The sequence below is a fragment of the Pteropus alecto genome, unplaced genomic scaffold, assembly GCF_000325575.1.
Source record: "Pteropus alecto unplaced genomic scaffold, ASM32557v1 scaffold86, whole genome shotgun sequence".
NCBI lineage: Eukaryota > Metazoa > Chordata > Mammalia > Chiroptera > Pteropodidae > Pteropus > Pteropus alecto.
The window spans coordinates 5,008,108-5,028,079 of record NW_006442109.1 but is presented as its reverse complement, the minus strand read 5'-3'; the positions used below and the strand labels follow the sequence as shown (position 1 = coordinate 5,028,079).

Here is a 19,972-nt window from a genome sequence, read left to right as displayed (position 1 = left end):
GACATTATGCACTTTAAGATAAGATGGAACATAAAGAAGCCAGCGCATACATTATTCTTACCCAAAATGTTTAAGGAAGCTAAGCAATAATAAATCTAACTTTCAATTTTTAGAAAATATAAGAGAACAAAGGAACAAAGCAGACAATGACAAAAAGAAATAGGCAAATCTAGAATATAGAAAAAGTGGCCGCATTCATCCAAAAAGTCACTGTCATGGGGAAAAGTGGGAAGGAAGAGCTAAGATATAAACAAAAAAGAAACACACCAAATGCAATTAGAATTTCTGACAGAATTTTGGTTGCCAAAAACTATCTGTAGATAATAATTGTAGTATGAAAAAATTTGAATATGGACTTGCTATGAGATTAGGCTATGGTATTAAAGATTATTAGTTTTGTTAAATATGATAATGAGATAGTATATATAGGAGAATTAGTCATTTTTAGAGATCCATGCTAAGTATGAATAAAATGTCCTACCTGCAACATTCTTTGCAATGTTTCAGAAAAAATTATAAATGAAGCAAATATGGCAAAATGTTAATTATTAAATCTAGGTAGTAGGTATATGGTTTTTTATTCTATTTTTATTTCTACTTTTCAGTATGTGTTTTTTTCATAATAAAACATTTAAGAAAGAAAGAAAAAGGGCTTTTAAAAACTCAGATACTATGAAAGATCCTAGATATTAACACTATTCCTCATGATAGTATGTTAATAAACAAAAGCCCACTCCTCTGCTCAGGGCCTCTTCACTTGTTGTGTTCTCTATCTAGAATCCTCTCTCCCCATATAGCCACATGCTCATTCTTTTGCTTATTGTCGCTTATCAGTGAGATCTTCTATCACTACTCTCTAACCTTAACAGGTTTTTCTTTTCCCACTGCCATCTGACATTCTTGGTATACTTGTTTTGTATTTGTCTCCTGCAACTAGCATAGTAGCTCCATAAGGGCAAAACCTTGGTTTGGCTCACTGCTATATCCTCAAAGCCTATAACTGTGCCTGGAACAAAGCAGGTACATAATAGACACTTATTGAATGAATAAATGAATATTGGTTAATATTTATAGAGCACCTATAATGTGGTGGGCCCTGTACAATGTAAGCACTTTAAATTATTTCTTTTACTATACTGACCAACAACTCTTTAAAGTAAATATTATTATCTTCACTTTACAATGGGAAAAAAATCAAGAGCTATAAAGCAGAATTTGAACCAGGTAATAAGATTCTATAGCATAAACTCTTAACATTATATTGCTAATCACTGCCATAGGACACGAATATGAATATGGACTTGCTATGAGATTAGGCTATGGTAAGTAAGTAATACATTACTAACAGAAGTATTTTATAATTCTTACTATATAAGGTTTGTGATATGCTAATATAAATATGCAATACTATCTGCGCAACCAGTTCTAGTACTTTAAGGGAGCCTCAAACCCTATGTCTGGAGAGGTACAAGAGAAGAAGAGAGAAAGGGTGAATATAAAATCCCAGGATCAATATTATTGCTCTGACGAATAAGTAAGAAAAGATTTGCACTGAATTCGATAAAGAAAAGCCTACCCTATCCTTAACAGAAAACATCTTTGTAGAGACAGCTAAAATATAACCTATCTTACCTTACTCTAGACAAAATTAGTTATATTTCGACAACTGAGACATCAAAACTAGGAAACCAGCATTAACTTTAATTCTTCTATAAACCTAATTCCCAATAACAAATATTATAATTTTTCATTTAAGGACCTTATCTACTAGCAAAAAAGGAAAAAAAAAAAAAAAAAACCTTCGGAAAGTATTCTTTCAATTACCTGGCCAAAAAGCAGAGCACGCTAGCTCTATACTATACATATCTGAAAATACTACAGTTTTCAAAGTATTTTCCTATTTGGTCTTCAAATTTTCTTGTAAGTTGTACGACTATTTCACAAATGAGAAAGCTGAGTCTGGAGATGTTAATTTATTTATCTGGTCCCAGAACCAGAGGTACAGTATCCAAGTCTTCTCTTAACCCCGTATTCCTGCCATACACTCAGGCAATAGAATTTAAGTTTAAACTGGTAGTTTGTAAACATATCAATCAATTTTTTAGCATATGTATATATTTAGAAGATGTTCAGAATTTAAGTGTTCTTAATAATTAGAAAAATTAAGAACTATTTAAAGAAAATAGTGACATTAATAGAAATTTACAAAGCAAATAGAAATGGCCAAGAAACCTTCAAAAGTTCAACCTCACTAGTAATCAAAGACATGTAAATTAAAAACAAGAACATTTTGTCTATAGAAAAGATTTTTTAAAAAAAGATTAGTACTCAGTATAGGCAAAGACGTATGAGAAACAAGGAATTCCAAACCCTTGCAGTAAAAGTGTAACCTTTCTGGAAGGCAGGCAATTTGATGATTTATTTTAAAAGTCTTCAAAATTCCCGTTGTCTGACAAATTTCACTTTCAAAAATTCAGCCAAAAGAATCAGTGATGTTCAAAACAGTAAACAAAGGCAAGCATCAAAGCACAATAAAAAGTAACTGAATATAATTTTAGGTAAAAAGATATATAATATAGCATGATCCTAATTTTCATAATATACATATATTTATGAATATGGAAAAAAGAAAGACTAACAAATGGGAAAAAAAGCACATACCAAAACATGAATAGCAATTATCTTTGCATAGTGGCAATTTACAGAATTTTTCTAATAAGCATGTATTACTATAGGACCACATGTATTTTCCTTAAATAAGCAGACATCACAGACCAATACACAAAACGACTAACCTCTTCTCGTTTGAAGACCACATTAGCCTGCTGAGGAATGTCCACATCCAAAGAGTCCCTTTTTCAAAATGGAAACAAATGTATTATGTTGCTAATTTTAATAACAGTCATCCAGGATGTCAATCTAAAATAGAACTATAAGTTCATATAATAAAAAAGTTTTATGAAAAAAATTTACAATTTAGTGAGTCAAAAATTTTACACATAAATGCAGACCAGATTTTCTACTCTCTATCTTAATTACAATTTCATTTAGCAAAGCTCAAAGGCCTAAATTCTAATCAAGCTAATAATTAATGTACAGACTTTAGCTCAGCAACTTGTTCTAATATTAGAATCTACTAAAGAGCTGAGTTTATTTGCAAGTGAATAGACTACCATATTTAAAAATGAGAAAAATATTAGTGTTTGCTAAACATAGTGAATATTTCATGTTTATGATACCTTAACAAGAGTAGAACTCCTGCTTTTCCAAGAAGACGCCAAGCAACCCATTCTGCAGTTCTTCTATCAGCTTCATATGTAGCATGTCGACTAACGATAAAAACCAGTGGTAATCCGAGTTGGAGATGAATAGTTGAAACCTGTTGAGGATCTTCAGCAACTTCAGTCTTCATTGAAAAAAGAAAAAAATGTCTTTACTGTGTGATAATAATGTTTCAACATTCGGATTTAAACTCTGCTAATTCTTATTAATAAAGTCATGAGTTAAAAAACAAGTATGTGAAATAAGTCCAACATTAACAGAAATGGTCTCATAATTTCTGCTTAATGCTCCCAATGTGCCTATACAGATAAAGCATTATAAAACTAACACATTTTATAAGAAATTAAACATAAAATTATAACCATAAGGAATAAGCATGTTATAAAGAAAAATAAATAAAACAGTGTGGTATTGATAAATGAGATAGATATTTCAAATGAAATAGAACAGAGAACTAAGGAATACATTCTTTCATATAAGGATTTAACACACAATGACACATTACAGAACAATGAGGAATCTGAGTTAAGATGCAGTTTGAATACACACATCTAACTTCACTTTCTCCACATATTCCAGGAAAACTATAGCAGTAAAATTTTTTAAAAGAGATAAACATACATCTGTGAAGAAACGAAAAAAGGCAGCAAAATTTTGGAGGCTGGAGAACAAAATAACTGACTCTACAAAGCAAAACTCTAAGCCATGAGAGGGAAAGCTAAGAAACGATTTAATTATAACGGCAGAATCCTAAAATTGCTCAGGAATTGTCAGTGCCTGGTATCTCTGGAACTGGGAGAGAAATAATCTAAAGGCTTTGGAGAAGCAGTTTGATCTCTAGATACCCAACTCCATTCGCAGAGGCAACTGCCCCTCTCCCATACCAGGAGAAATCTGGGGGGCACTTCGAGAGCAGCTGAGAGTGTGAATATACCAAAAGCAGGGAGATTAAGTAGCCCAATGGTGAGACACTTCCCAGCGTCCTCCCCACTCAGTTTCCAGAATGCTAACAGCCAGAATCCTGTCCTCCAGCAGACGACTGGAAGGTCCTATTCTGGGCATCTTGAGTCACCCTGAGGAATATTGAGTCAGTCCACTATTCTATGCATCCTGGACTGCCAAGCCTTTCTAGGCAGACACCAAGGTTTAGATAATCAGCTTGTTCTCCAACAGGGTATTGATCTTCAAGTTTGCCTTTCACACTTTTCTTGGCGCTGTGCTACTGGCCATTCCTACCTATCTCAGTGTCTACCCCATGCTTCTGGAACCTCTTCCTGAAACCTATATCCCAGTTCCATAGCTGTCTTAGAAAAAAAGAGTTCTAACAAATAAGATGCTGAGGCACTGATATGCTTATGCATCATTTTGTGTGAGTGTTGAAGCAAACTGCACTTCAGGAGGGAATTTGATTGTCAAATCTCCTTTTTGGGTAAACACTGCCATTGCATAATTCAAGGAAGCACCATTCCCATTGTTGTTTATAAAATGTTTCAGGGGCTGCCATTCACAAAAATGACAATATAAATGGTGCCCTTGATTTTTTGCTAGCCACACTTAATTAAATCCAAAGTCATTATGAAGTCCCAAAAGTTCTCATTTTTTAATTTCAAAATATTACATAATTTCTGATAAGTAAAGCAAAGTATTATCTAATAATTAATAAATAAATAAATAAATACTTTTAAAAAGCAGCAAAAGAAAATTCATGACCAGAAGTTTTAAGAAAGGTGTACAACTTCAAGCCAGAATGTTAGAGCCAAAGAGAAAAACAGAAGGTTTTTAGTAAAGCTTGGGATGAGTCCTAATCCTGCCCCCAAAGGCAAAAACAGTACTGGTAAGTAGACAAAATCCTGAAAATTCTTAATAATATCTCAATATTGGAAGAAAAGGAAATGAGGCTGGAAAGAAATGGTAAAGAACTGTCCAGTGAATTGTTATCTCTCTCTCAGGGCTCTATGATGAAATGAGAGATCAAAACAAATTCATAGGGTATTCTCCCTGTGGGAATAAGATAAATGCCTTTCTTCCATCTGAAAGGAAAGGAAAAAGACAAAAATACTGCCTTTTTAAAAATTGTTTGAAGCCCAAATCAAAACAAACAAAAACTGACTCAAAGAATTTAGGAATAAAGCCAGTAGAATTGGGGCTGGTGAGCGCTAAATCTATTTAAATGTAGAAGCAAGACTTAAAAAAAAAAGTTGGAATTATGGTTACAGAACACAATATAAACATTGTAAACCTCAACAATATAAAAATAACACATTCTTCATAGCAAGGGTTAAATCAATACCATCTAAAATGGAAACATGTAGTTTTTTAAAAATAATGATTTTAGTTTCTTAATGTTTTCAAAATCATTTTTAACACTTAAGACAATATTTCCTAAGAGCCCTCTAATGAAATGCTTTATCAAAAGTTCCATAACCCCTCTAATTTCACATCAGTTTTTTTCCTTCTATTAAATAAGATTAAATATAATGCTTCTTACTATAAAGTATCACATGCAATATGATATGTCCATTAATCTATCCATCCCTCTATTTGTATCTTTATGGGTGCAGAGATGACTGGCTCATGTTAACAGACAGTTCATTTCTAAGTGATGGAATTAGGTAGCTTGAAAATATTTTTTCTTCATACTTTGCTGCACTGGTTTAATTTATAATACGCATGTACTATTTTTATTTAAAAAAGATGTACCGAATGAAAAGGCCTACACATGCGCAGGACAACTCTTCAGACTTTCAGAAAGAAAAGTGTGCTGATCACCATCACCTATGAGTCTATAAAATTCTTCTGGGCTCATACTAAGGAAAATGGAGCACCAGAAATGCTATAGTTCCAATATTTACCAACTTCTAAAATAGTGATGAAAATATTCACAGAAGACATCTTTTCTTGACCGTGATGTGGTCTCTGTAATCTTACAGTGACCACAGTTCATTATACTACCACAGAATACTTCCACTACACAAGACTATACTTGAGTTTCAATATAATAATGGCACTTCAAGACATTAAAGTATTATTTTATGAAGTCTACCTTCCATTCTACCTTGAATAAGTAACTACTCCTAAATCCTTCTAAAGACATATGTCCAAGGAAAGGGGAAAACATCTAGCTCATCTAAGTAACATACATATCTGTGAATCAAAACTTAATAAATTTAATGTATGAGTTATCTAATATATTAAAATAAGACACATACCAGCAGCGGTGCTTCCACTGACTTAATAAATCGATAAATGTTCAATGTAGTCAAAGGCTGTCCCATTAGTGTTCTTCTACATTGCTGGGTCAAGTCCAACACTGGTTTACAATGAAAAAAGTAGAGATGTGCATATTCTATATCCTCCCTGCTGTAAATTAAAAATTAGAGACAGATCCACTTGAAGTCCAGTGTGTGATTCTTCCACCATCCAAAAAGACAAAACAATAAATCTCTGTGTTTCAAATTGCTGTTTTAGTAAAAGCCTGGAAGAGTATAACATTAAAAGAAAATGGGCTAGGCAAAAAAAGAAGATATAAAATATTAATGAAAATTAACCTTAATATTTTTAACAAACCAAGTGAGTTGTATAAGCAATTTTTCCCCTGGATTCCTTCATATGGTAGCTTCTAAATCAGGTTATAGGCAGGTGTACATAATTTTTTAAAAAATAAAAGGCTGTCACCTTGAGGACAATAAGATTATCTTCAAATACGGTTTTTCTAGAGCTATGCTAAATAAGGCTTTGTAACACAAATCTTCTACGTTTAATTTAAACCCAAATCTGTTTTGAATAAACTTCAGCCAAAACATGCCTTAAGATAGAAACCATGTGACACTTTGTGGGAGTTTGTGAGTTTGTATCTGAAATATTACAAAACTCAGTAAATATGGCTTATAATTTCAGTTTTGGCATTCCCTTCAACATGAGAATTCAAAGATAAACTTATAGTGAGTAAGATTTACCAAAATTAAAATAGCATTTAAAAAAAAAATCTCCAGATGGCATTAGTAGGATTTGGCAAAATACTGCAATTTTTTATTTTTAAAATGGTATTTTAATTCTTGACACATGTTTAAACTGAGCTCCAAGGTTCACCAATTTCAAATTTAATTATAAATTAATGTCTAATAGAGTCAATGATTAAATAAATCATCAAAGATTTACTTAATATCTACTGTGTGTGTTAGGCCCTGTGCTAAAATACAAAAGACTAAGATGAATAAGATAATTCAAATACATGAGGAGCTTAAACTAGAGGAGATATATTTAGTGAAACATTTAAAATGTAGTTTATAAGTGCTATAATATACAAAGTGCTATGAGAAACAAATATTTCATTCTGCCTCAAGTTGAGAGGAGAAGGAAAGAAAGGGTTCAGGAAGATCACCATGGAGGTTAAAAATAGTAAGGGAGAGAAAGACTTCTCCAAGAAGATAGGACAAACGGGTATTTCAGACAAAAGAAATAATATAGCCAAGGCAGAAAGTACAAAACTCTTTGAGAGGAACCCTAAGTAGTCACATATTACTGAAAGGAAAGTGTTGAGAGCAGAAGGACCCAGCTGCGGTTGAAACTCATACCATAACCTCTGAAATAATAAAATAATGTTGTAGAGTTAATCAGGAATCATTTGATTATAGATAACAGAAACCAAAACGAGGGATTGGGGGAAAATACTTACTGGAAGTTTAGAAGAGTATCTCACAGACTACAAATAAAATTCAAGTAATTGGATCAGAAAGTAAATGTAGAGATCTGAACAGCAAGAGTTCAGAGAACATTTCGCCATTAACACTTTTCAGCTCCCAATTCAATGTAAAGACAACTCCTTCTGCTTTACTTCTACATGGGCAAAACATTCCTGTGAGCAAGAGAGCCACGACACTGTATAATAGTTTTTCTATGCCCAATTTTAAGTTCTTGGGAGAGGGGATATCATTTGCTCAGGTAAGCCAATGTCCCTAGGTCAGGTGGCTGCTCCTGATTTAACTGACTGTGATGAGGGTAACACCCTTCTTCGCCTACACACGGATTCTTTAAGAAGGAAATTTGGGGAGGTTGCAGAAAGTACTAGTGCCTCCATGACATGCTACTTCTTTTACTACATCCTTCTTAACTGACATATAGGTACAATATACATCCTTCTTAACTGACATATAGGTTCGAACATACTTAGGCCAAACATTATATAGCAATTAATATACTAGTTTCATCCAATGTTATAGCCCCAGCAACTGGAATAGTGAGTGCCTAGCACACAGAAGGCATTCAGTAAATACTTATTAAATTAAAGAAAGAACACATGAACGAAAAAAAAATACATTCACCTCTCCCTTATTAGGAGACAACCCAAAGTTATAGCCAACTACTTCATGCAGAAGTAATGTCATGGACTACTATATTTTGAATCCAGTCTTTCCTTGTCACATCAGGTTCCGATATGAACCCTCACCATGTTATCCATGAATAAATGAGAATTCAAAAATCTCTAATACATCATAAACTCAAAAGTATATGAAAAATGGAATAACTGTACACACTTTTTAATGCCCATTTTAAAAATGGAGAAAAGAAAAAAGTCTTCCAGAACAATCCTGTTTGGTCACAGGTAAAAAAATACACACACACAGTATATCTTGCTGAACAGGATCTCTGCCAATAAATAAGCATCCCTTGTGTTTTAAGAATGTCACTGTTATTTGCAATTATTCATTACCTGAAAAATAAAGTATTAAACAACTAACCTTCAAAGAGACTGTGGGGTCCCCAATAAATCACCATGGGATGGAGAATAACAAGGCCTCCCTGATTCCAAGATGGGAAATTGGCAGTTGGGAGTAGCAAAGTAGTGGCTAAATGCGTGCTTATTTTATCTTCAGACTCAGTGACAACTTCTAGCTTACAATTTTAGACTTGGTAAATCTTTATAGTACTGTCAGCATAACTCTCAAATCGTTAAAAACATTAAAATTCTCGTATGAATAGCAAACATGCATCAAAGTTTTATTTAACTCATTAATGAGGGAACCAGCAAAAAGACAGTTCAATAAAAAGAGATTAATGGAAAAGGAATGCTGGTTGTCATATAGAGCAATGAAAACATAACTTCTCTTTACAGGAACTTTATTTTCTGCCTACCCATTCCCCCCGCCCTAAAAAAAATCATTGCACTTTATCAGTTTTCTATGCACTAACCTCCAAATTTACAGAGTTGTAAAATGTCTGGTATTTAATTAATTGTGTATGGTATATCAAATAGTCATTTTCTGAGAGGTTGGCAAGAGGACTCATTAAAATCTCTTGCACAGTATTAAAAGGTCACACGATCACCATTTTGCCTTGCTTTGGGTTAAAGTTCCTGAAGAACATTTTAAAGCCAAACTTAAAGTCTTTAAAATGCACTAGCTATTCATTGGGGGTCCAGTCTATAAGACAAAAGTAAAGAAAAACTTTAACCCTCGGTTGCCTAGACAACAGTCAAAAGAAGGCCTCTATCTAAAACTGTAAGCTAGAAGTAAACAAAAAAAGAAACATCTAAAACATTCTGTTCAAAAACTGTACCTACATATATTTAAGATTATGATGAAAAAGTAACTTACAGAACTCTTAGAATTTCTAGAGCTTAAGTATGAAGGCTGTTATTTTATCACCTATCTCATCACTGTGGGAGATCTATTCCTAAAATACACTTGGCCACTCATAGGATCACATCTGTGGCTTATCCATATTGTCTTCATTCCTCTTAGTCTAATATCAATTCTGCATATTTAAATTCATTTTCAGACTGCAGTACAGATGACAGTAATGAAGGGGATTTCAGGTTTCATTTATATGTTCACATCTGCTTATGATTTCTCTTAGACAAGTCCATGCTGTGAGAGTATAATGGAAATGTTGAATAAGTAATGTGAAGTAAGTGAACTTAAAATTGCTGACATATGCCTCTTATACATACCCGATACTTCTCAAAAGGGCAATTTCTGTGGTTAAGACAAATTGGTATGTGGTCCCATACACGAAAGCAGCTTCCATGATAGCCCTGTGCTCTGAAGAAGAGATAAGGGAGTTGGGAAAGAAGAGTTAGTTTGTGTGACTCTACATAAACTTCTATTCCGAATACTCTCCTACATCTTTTTATGCTTTATTGTATTTAAAGAAAAATCCTTTGTAGGGATCCCAGTTGTGAAAATGCAGGCAGTTAAAGAAGTTATGAAAAGTCTATTCAAGGTAAGAGAAGAATTAAGAGGGAGTAGAAAATTAGTTTTATCTAAGAATATAACATGAAAAATTTGTGATAGTTTCTTCCTAGTGATAGAGAAGAAAATATGAAGCCACTATACAACTGTCATATGTTATATTTTATATATGTATATGTCTCGTATTCTTTCTGGCTTAGTTACTTTTTAATCAAACTTATTCTTAAATATAGTTTAAAGAGACAAATCATTCTACAATAAAAAAAACAATAGTTCTTCTGCCCCATATCCAATTTCAAGGGAAAACTTTCAACTCTCACCGTTTCTTTGGGTAACTACCTCCAAGTCTTTAAATGACAGTCTTATACTCATTTCCTAAGTTTTTTAAGTGTTAGTATTACCTACTGACCTTCCACTTTGGAAGACGATAAATTGGCTCTCTCTTCCAAAACCCCACTCCACAAATGTACACATTTCTATTCCCTCAACTTTCCCAATATAGTTCTAATTTTTATTAGATCCATAGTCAGTATTTACATCATTATGGCTCAGTAAATACTATTTACAAATGAGCCATGCAGTATAAAATGAACACTTTTCCTTTTTCGAACTTTTTATTCACTATAGTCATACCTATCTATTTTTGTGTAGATTTCTTCCTAATTTATTCCTAAACTCTTGCAGTTGTCTAACTCTCTTAATACTTCAAATATATCAGGTATACTCTTGATTCTCTCTTCTTGGAGACATTTCTGCAGAAATGTCCCACGCAGACTATTGCTACTTAACATGCTACACAACTTTCATCCTAAGAACTCACTTCATCACCCAAGGGATCTCTAATTCTCTCATGTATTTGATCCTTTGGCCTGTTACCCATATGTATATATACACACACACACACACACACACACACACACACACACACACATATACACATATATATGTATATATATATGTGTGTGTGTGTGTGTATATATATATATATATATTTTACAATTCAACCTTAAGGTATATTTATATTGTATTGTGTGTTCAATGCTATAGTTAGATTTCTGTCACTACATATTTGACTCCTTTTACCCCATCTACTTCTCCCCTCCCCCCCACCCTCTTATAACCACTAGTCTATTGTCCATGAGTCTCTGTTTGTCCTATTTGTTGCTTTCAGGTTTATATCCCACATATAAATGATACTTTCAGGGATCATTTCTATAGTTGATATGCATATTTTTTTTATTGATTTGCTCCCTTGCTCCCATTCTCTAGCACCTTCCTATGATAGGATTTATGAAATACACATTTTTGCAACCTCCCACTTCTAGAAGTGTCTTAATTCTACTTTCATAACTAGCTGTAGTTGTCTTGAGTATTGAATTCAAGGTTCAAGTCATTTCTCCTGAGAATTTTGGAAGCATTGCTCATTTTCTTCAGTTTCCAGGGCTGCAATGAAGAAGTCCAATACCATTCTGATTCTTGATCCTTTAACTGCAAACAAACTTTTTCCTTCTGGAAGATTTTAGAATAGTATTTGTTTCCAATATTCTGAAATTTCAAAACGAGATGCTTTGGTGTGGCTCTATAGTCATTTGCGATGCTGGGACACAATGAACCCTTTCAATCTGGAAGCCCAAATTCTTCAGTTCTGGAAAATTTTCTGAAAGTGCTTCTTTGAAGATTCTCTCTTTTTCATATTTTATTTTCCCTTTTATCCTCACTGTCATTTCCTGGCAGTTATCTTCCCCTTAACCTACCCACTTAACCTACCGCTTATGTTACGTATTATCAGATTACTTCACTCACCACACTGCCTTGTTGGAGTCCCCTACCATCCCAGCCAAGGTCACTCCCTCTCATTACACAAAGATTTTAGCTTTCGTTACACTGTCACTTTCTCCAATACTACTCCTGTCATATATAATCCTTGGTGATTTTTATTATCCCCAGAGATGATTCTTTCAAAACCTTAGGCTCTCAGTCCTTGGCCTTCTCTATGGATGCCAATGACTCTATTCAACTCTATCTTAACCACTCACTGCTATGATCTCATTGTAGGCCTTGTAAGTACCAACTACTGCTGACTCTTCTATAATTGAAATGTCCAGCATCATTCCACCCAAATAGACACATACACACCCCTATCTGACTAGGTCACTCTGCCTAGTATATAACTCTAACTTTCCAGGACCTATAATCTTCTTATTTTTCACTGTCAATCACCCCTCTCAGGTCCCCTTTTTCCTCTTAATCCAGCTTAAATTCCATGGTCAATTTTTATTATCATTCCCCTGGCCATTTGGCTAAAACACAAGCCAGGTTAAATCAAATTCTACCTATTCTGTACTCATACCCACAAAAGTAAATATGGCTAAAGGGGAAAAAAAAACAAACCCTGCTAGCATGCTAATGGTCTCACTTTACATTACTGACAACAACTATTATTGCTGCCTAGCGACCATTCTTTATTTCCAGGGCTCCTAAACAACTATTTTTTCTACCCTCTCCTCAAACTAACTACCTGATAACTTTATTTCTATTTAATTAAGAAAATATAACCAGTTAAAAACAAAACAAAACCAAAACAATTTCCACAAGTTCCCAGCACTGTATCTACCTACTTACCTAAATTAATGCCCATATTCTGTCTTCTCTCCTATTACCATATATGAACTTGCTGTGCTCCCAGAAAAGAACCACCCCCTCTTCTCTAACTCAAAGATGTTGTTGCAGTAATTTTCCCTTCTTTTTTCATACATGATGCATTTTCCTATTTCTACTGGATCATTCTCATCAACATACAAATATGCTTCTTAAAAAATTCTTCACCCATTTTTCTTTCCCTTAGTAGCAAAACTTCTCAAATGAATCTCTATATTCAGTCTTCGACTTTCTGTATATTCTCTTTTATAACCTTATCAGGCACTTACCCCTACCACTCTAGAAACTGCGTTTGTCAACTTCACCAATAACTTCCACATTGCTAGCACAGCGACCACTTGGCAGTTCTTATCTTAATCAGCTTTTCAGCAACATTTGACACAATTGTTCCTATCTCTTCCTTAAAACCCTGTCCTCACTTTGCTTGCAGGACACCCTACCACATAGGCTTTATTTTCTGTCACCTTGACCAATTCCTCTCTATCTCGCTGATCCAAAAATGTTCAAGTACGAGTTCAGTCTTCTTCCCAATTAGTCTCACTCCTTCATATCTCTCTGGTCTCCTAGTTTTATCTCACAAATTTATATCCCTAGTCTGTAGTCCTACCATAAAATGAAGATTGGTAATATCCAACTACCTTACTGATAACTCTACTTGGATATCTAGTGGATATTTGGCAAGTTCTATGTCCAAAAGTGAATTCCAGAGCTTCCTCTCCAAACTGTTTGTTTCTAGTCTTCCTTATCTTAGTTATAAACATGTTCACCTTTCAAGTAGCTCAGGCCAAAACTCCAGACTCACCCTTGTTTCTATTTTTCTTTCACTGCACATCCAATATACCAGCAAATTCAGTAAGTCCTACATCCAAAGTACTGCTAAATTTTTTTAAAGTTATTGACATCTCTATCACTAACACACTGGTCCAAGCCACTTACCATCATCTCTTGCCTGCATTATTGCAACAACTTCCTAATTTTCTCCCTTATTTTACCATTGCTCATTCCAGTTTATTCCAAACATAGAAGTCAGATTGATCCTATTAATATAAGTCAGGGGGTTCTGGTTCATATGGCAGTGTAAGCCCTCTATCGCTCATCCCTCTCATATTGATTATAATTATACAATAATACAATAACCTGGACAAAATATAATAATCTAAGGTTCCTGAAAAGGAAACAAAAACAGGCTGATTGAGGAATATTATTTCACAAGTGTATTAAGTTAGTGGCATGTTATGTAGCCATTAAGGTTTATGTTTATAAAAACTGATATTTCCAATAAGTAATGTTCTTTCATAGAGCATATATAATTTTAAAAATGTCTTTAATGTTTTATACTCACATGGCCAAGTCATAACTATTAACAAATAAAAGCACAACTATAATTTGTTCATAAAATGTTTATAGACTTCATGACAAAATTAGATATTAATGCTCAAGGTGAGGTTGTCAAAATCAATGTTTTAAAAATTTTTAAAATGTCAAAACAGAAAATAGCAAAATATTTAAAAAGAAAGCCACTAAGTCAACAACATTTACTAAATACTATAAACTACTATACCATGTACCACGAAGACTATAAAGAAATAAAAAGTTACAGTGAACTTGCAAAGCACCTACTGTATGCCAGAAACCATTTTAATTATTCAAAGTCATTTGGTCCTCCCAATAACACTAAAAGGTGATTTCACCATGTTAGTGACTAGGAAATAGGTTAAGTAAGTTGTCCAAAGTCACACTATAAGTAATTAATGGAGCAGGAAGTCTACTCTAGGCAGTCTGGCTCCAGAGTTTTTGTTCAACGACTATGCTATGCTGCCCATTTAAAAAGAGAAAACATAATAGTAAAGACACTGTAAATTTATTTTAAAATATTAAGATTGTGGTCAAAATCACTATTTTTTGATATAATCACATAAGTATAAATGCACAGCAAAATTAAAGTAAAAGTTAATAAATACCTGGTGTTCCAATAGCTCTTACATATGAAAATGCAATGTTTGCTTTTCCTTTCAGAGCATTTTCTATATTCTGAAGGTCTTCCAGAGTGGTAATATATTTTACTTCATTGAAAAGAAGAGCACTAAAATAAACAGATGTAATTAGTAGAAAAACCTGATATGAATTTAGTTATATTTATTGAGTAAATAAAAGAACCTAATCAAAAAAAAGTTAGTAAAAACCTAAGCATTTTAACACTAAATTAAAATCACTCCTAAATCATTAACCTGTCCCTAAGAACATCAAGTAGGGACAGTTGTAAAAAATGATGCTCATTCTCCATCACGACCACCTCTCAATGTATTTAAGCTGTATTCGCTAATATCCTATTCTGGCCAAATAATCCCTTACAGATCTCTCAGCTTGAACACATTTGAGCCCTTCACACATCTAAACTGCATGCCTCTTTCCATGGCCTGTAACGTAAGAAGGCCCTGTATAACCTAGACCTTGCCTACTTCTCCAGCCTCATTTTGTTCTACCATCCCTCATGTCTACCACTTTAGGCACACCTCAGGACCTCTGAGACACAATTCTCTTTGCTGAAAGCTATTCCCTCTGCTCCTTCTCATACATCTCATCTCAGAGAAGCCTTCCCTGTTGGCCCTACATAAGTAGGTCTATAGCATTTTCTGCTTTCATTTCACACTATTTGATCCCTTCATAGTACTTATCACAATTTATAAATACTTATATATTTGTTTACTTGTTTACTCCAGCCTCTCTCATTAAACTGTTATGTTTGTGAGGCAGGGACCTTGCATATTTTATCACTATATCTGTAATAACTAAGAACAGAGCCTAGTATATTATCAGGTGATCAATAAATATTTGTTGAATATATAAAAGGTAGAGTAGGAATTATTCCCATTCTTTGAAGAAATGCAAGTTCAAAACACTGAAAAGCTTAGTTACTCGGAAATACATTTACTGAATCAAGGAACCAGGAACAGAACACAAAACAGGCCTTCTTACTCCTAGTTCAGTGATCTTTCCACTTGACTGTAATTCTCCTAAATCATCTTTTCAATGTGTAAATCAGACTGATAGTATTTCTTCATTCGAAAGACTCTTCTTTATTAATTTTCTACTTCTACATAAATCCTCTAACAACTCATTTCACTTATCTGTGTGTGTATTTTTGTTAGACAAATTTTAAAGATTCTTGAAAGTTGTTCCAAGTCCACTTAAATAAGCCCAAGTCCATTTAAATATTTAAATAAGCCAAGGTTCACTCAACTATCTTCAACAAATTAGTCAATCACGATTTCTTCCTATGGAAAATATGGTACTTTCTGCTAATACTGCAGTTCTTAAACTATTTTGGTCTCAAGATACCTTTGAGTTCTTCAAAGAGCTTTTGTTTATCTAAGTTATATCTACCAATAGGTGCCAAAATAAAAATTAAAAAAGAAATTTAAAAGTATTAATTCTTTTAAACTCTACAGCGTCTTAATAAAAATGCTTTTTATTAAAAAAAAAAAAAAAAAAAAAACCTAAATTTTCCAAAACAAAAGAAAAATTTAGTGAAAAGAGTGGCATTGTTTTACATTTTTGCAAATCTTAATATTGGACTAAATAAAAAACAGCTGTATTCTTGTAACTGCTTCTGCATTCAATCTGTTATGACATCACATATCATATAACCTTTAGAAACTGCACTCCTGAGAGAATGACAGTGTAAAAGGCGAATAATGTCTTAGTATTATTATAAAAGTATTGTGATTTCATGGACAGCCTGAAACTACTGCCCTAAATTACACTGGCTTAAATATTGACTTACTACAAATTTCTTCAATCTTTTAAAAGAAATGTAAAACTTGATCTTTTACAATTCCCAGGGTTCGTTTTGTTTTTAAAAGAAATATTTACAAAGCAGTACTCACTATGTGCCAGATATTTCACGTTGTCATTTAAACCTTCAACAATATTCTTGCAATATTCTTTATTCAACACATACATTCGACAGTCTGAAGGATTAAGTAACCTGCTCCAGATCACATTGGTAGTCACTGGTAGACCTAAGATTCAAATCTAGGCCTTCTGACACTAAGGCCAGGACTTTTAAACTATATTACTGACTACTCTTGTAAATGGGAAAGCAGGTAGAAAGGAAGGCAACTAATTAAAGGCAAGAGTGACTTGGTGGCAGTGTGGGTAGCAGCTGCTTATACATTTTGGCTAACAAGTTCAGAATTACTGTTGAGTAACTTCAAAGCATTTTGGAGGTGCTATCTAGTAAACTTAGTTGGACTTCCATGTAAATGCTAGCCTTAGAAATTCCATCCACCCATTTACCTTTATTGCTCCAGCAGTTCTAATCTATGTGCTTCAAAAATCAAACACGGGAGACGAAATCTCCCTAACCTTTTTCTCAAATAAAGACTGGCAAATATAAATTAATAAAAGCCAACATTTGGGGGACATTACCACATGTCAGGCACAGCAGTTTATCAGTATTGGGACTGCCTAGCTCTGAGCTCCTCTCTTTTGCTTTGGGAATTCCCAGTTTCCTAAGTCTTTCTATTGGGCAGAGCTCACCTCATAAAAGAGCAGAGTGCTCTCAAAAATCTAATATTATGGTAAACTTACTTTCTCAAGTTCCCTGATGCAAGGCATAAGCAATATGACCCAAATTCACTTGCCTGACATTTTGGATCAGGAGCTAGTGATGTAAGTTACGAATCAAGAACAGTGCAGAATTCTTTCAAGAAGCAATAGCAGCAATAGTCAGCTTCAAAGGCAGCAATGAAAAAAGTGCTGATGACAGTCCCAGTTCAGGAGATACAAGCCGTGGCATGCAACTCTCAGCAGTAATGCAGCAGTACTCTCCAGACTAGTTCTTTGTCATGATCTTGACTGTAATTCAGTCATATAAACTGAGTTCAGTTCTCATCTTTTCTAGTGAACCTGAGATTTCCTATATCTGCTCCAAATCCTTTTCTGCTTAAGCCAGTCAGATCCAGATTCTGGGGTTCATAACTAAGAACTCTCAGCAATGTACTATGTTTTCTTTAATTTTCATGGCAACTATCTGAGATTGGTATGATCACTAACTCTATTTTACAGATAAGGTCATGGGGCTTTGAGAAGTTACCTTGCCTCATGTCCTAAAACTCCTTAAGCAGTCGTTACCCATGAGGTAATAATAAACCAAAACTAATGACATTCATAATCTAATGATCACTATGATTTTTCCCAATGGCTTCAAAACTTTAATGTTAACTTCCAGAATATGGACACATCTAGGAATCTCTAGGATCCATTCCGCAGGCCTGTGCTCCTTCACCCCAGTCACAAAGAGGAGCAATACTGACAGAAATGGGCTAAAGGAAAAGTCTGTCTTGGGATTTTCTTGCTCTAATGAAGCAGTAAAACGGCCTGGGGCTGCTCTGACCTGAGAGTTCTTCCACCCCAGAAAGGCCCTCCTTTTCCTTGGCATGCTCTTCCTGAGACTCTCCTATCACAACTATTAGATACATAACATATATGGTAAGAACTGAGTAGGTATCAGAAAAAAAAAGAAACTGAACGGTCTATGTGTCCCTACCCATAGAGTATAGCAAGCTGCTCAGCCTTTTTTCAGAAAATAAAAGACCATTTTTATATTATATTTCTGTCATTATTCGAATTCTAAAAAAAAAAACAATAAAAAGAAAATGTTACTTTCTATTTTGCCATAGCAAAATCCCTAAGACAAAATAAATAAATAAATAAATAAAAGGAAATAGGGGAAGAGAGGAAACAGAGAGCAACAAATTTTATCTAAATTAATTATATTGTGACTGGCCACATTCATGCATAAAATGAAATATCCCAAAGTGTTTTATTAAGCATTTTCTAAATTAATACAGTTTTTTTTAAAAATGAGCAGGTAGAAATCACTTCCGAAATGTGAATTAAGAGTACAAGTAATAACAAAGTTCATAAACATCTTTGTCTTTCTGTCATACATCATATATTCTCCTACTAGCTTGCTTCTTATAAAATTCTTATCACCAGAAACAATCTTATGGACTTATAACACAAGATTTCTGCTTCTCCCATTTTTAACACAAAAGAGTGAAGCTTCCAAATTCACTCCACCAATTCAGTACTTTTTGAGCACCTAACATATGTCATGCATGGTGCTATGCACTGGTAGTAGGGCTTTGTATAAAAGGGCAGTTTGAAGATATAACCATTACCACCAATTAACATTGAACATGTCTTGCATTCAAATGCAAGACAAGTGATTTTTTATTACAATTTCCAGTAAAAAATATATCACTATCAAAAAGGAACCCCTTTTTGATACTGTGCAGGAACAAACCTTATACAGATAAAAGAATGAACAATAGCTCAAAATCTATTAAGAAAGGACCAGTTTAGGAGTTTTAGAGGAAGATACCTCTAAGAGTAGCTTTCCCCAGAGGTTCTACAGTAATGTCTCCTAAAGACTAAATACCTAGGCTCAGCAATAATGTGTTAAAGAATAATATATTAGCGAAAATTATGATTGCTGAAAATAATTCCTATAATAGTTGAAGTTCGAATTATTAGTAGTAAGTTAATTTAAAGGGAAAAAACTTCAGTTTCTGACAATATTGTCACAAGGATATCACGTACCATTAACCAGAGTTAATGAGATTCCATTGTTTCTTAGGTACTGAATAATCTTTCCTTTTTTGCATCATTGGATGATTTTTAGGAGTCAACAATAACTAAAAGAAGAATGGTCATTCTTTGCAATTGCTGCCTCATGGCAAATATCACAAGCAACTGACACAGCACGAGCTCACATGGACTCACTTCTGTCATCACTGTGTGAACAGAACCATAGGTAGATATCTGAATATGGA

The 19,972-nt window shown here is 33.9% G+C and overlaps 1 protein-coding gene across 7 annotated transcripts in view; it reads right to left on the bottom strand.

The window, feature by feature from the left end:
* Window positions 1-19,972, bottom strand: part of TXNDC16 (thioredoxin domain containing 16) — a 67,797-nt gene that overhangs the window by 29,593 nt on the left and 18,232 nt on the right. For all 7 annotated transcript variants that reach the window (XM_015596132.2, XM_006920185.3, XM_025038871.1 and 4 more), the window contains 5 exons: window positions 15,092-15,213; window positions 10,232-10,322; window positions 6,492-6,642; window positions 3,240-3,406; window positions 2,796-2,853 (listed from right to left, as the gene is read on the bottom strand). In XM_015596132.2, the coding sequence (XP_015451618.1) occupies window positions 2,796-2,853; window positions 3,240-3,406; window positions 6,492-6,642; window positions 10,232-10,322; window positions 15,092-15,213 (589 nt within the window). The remainder of the gene's footprint in view (window positions 1-2,795; window positions 2,854-3,239; window positions 3,407-6,491; window positions 6,643-10,231; window positions 10,323-15,091; window positions 15,214-19,972) is intronic.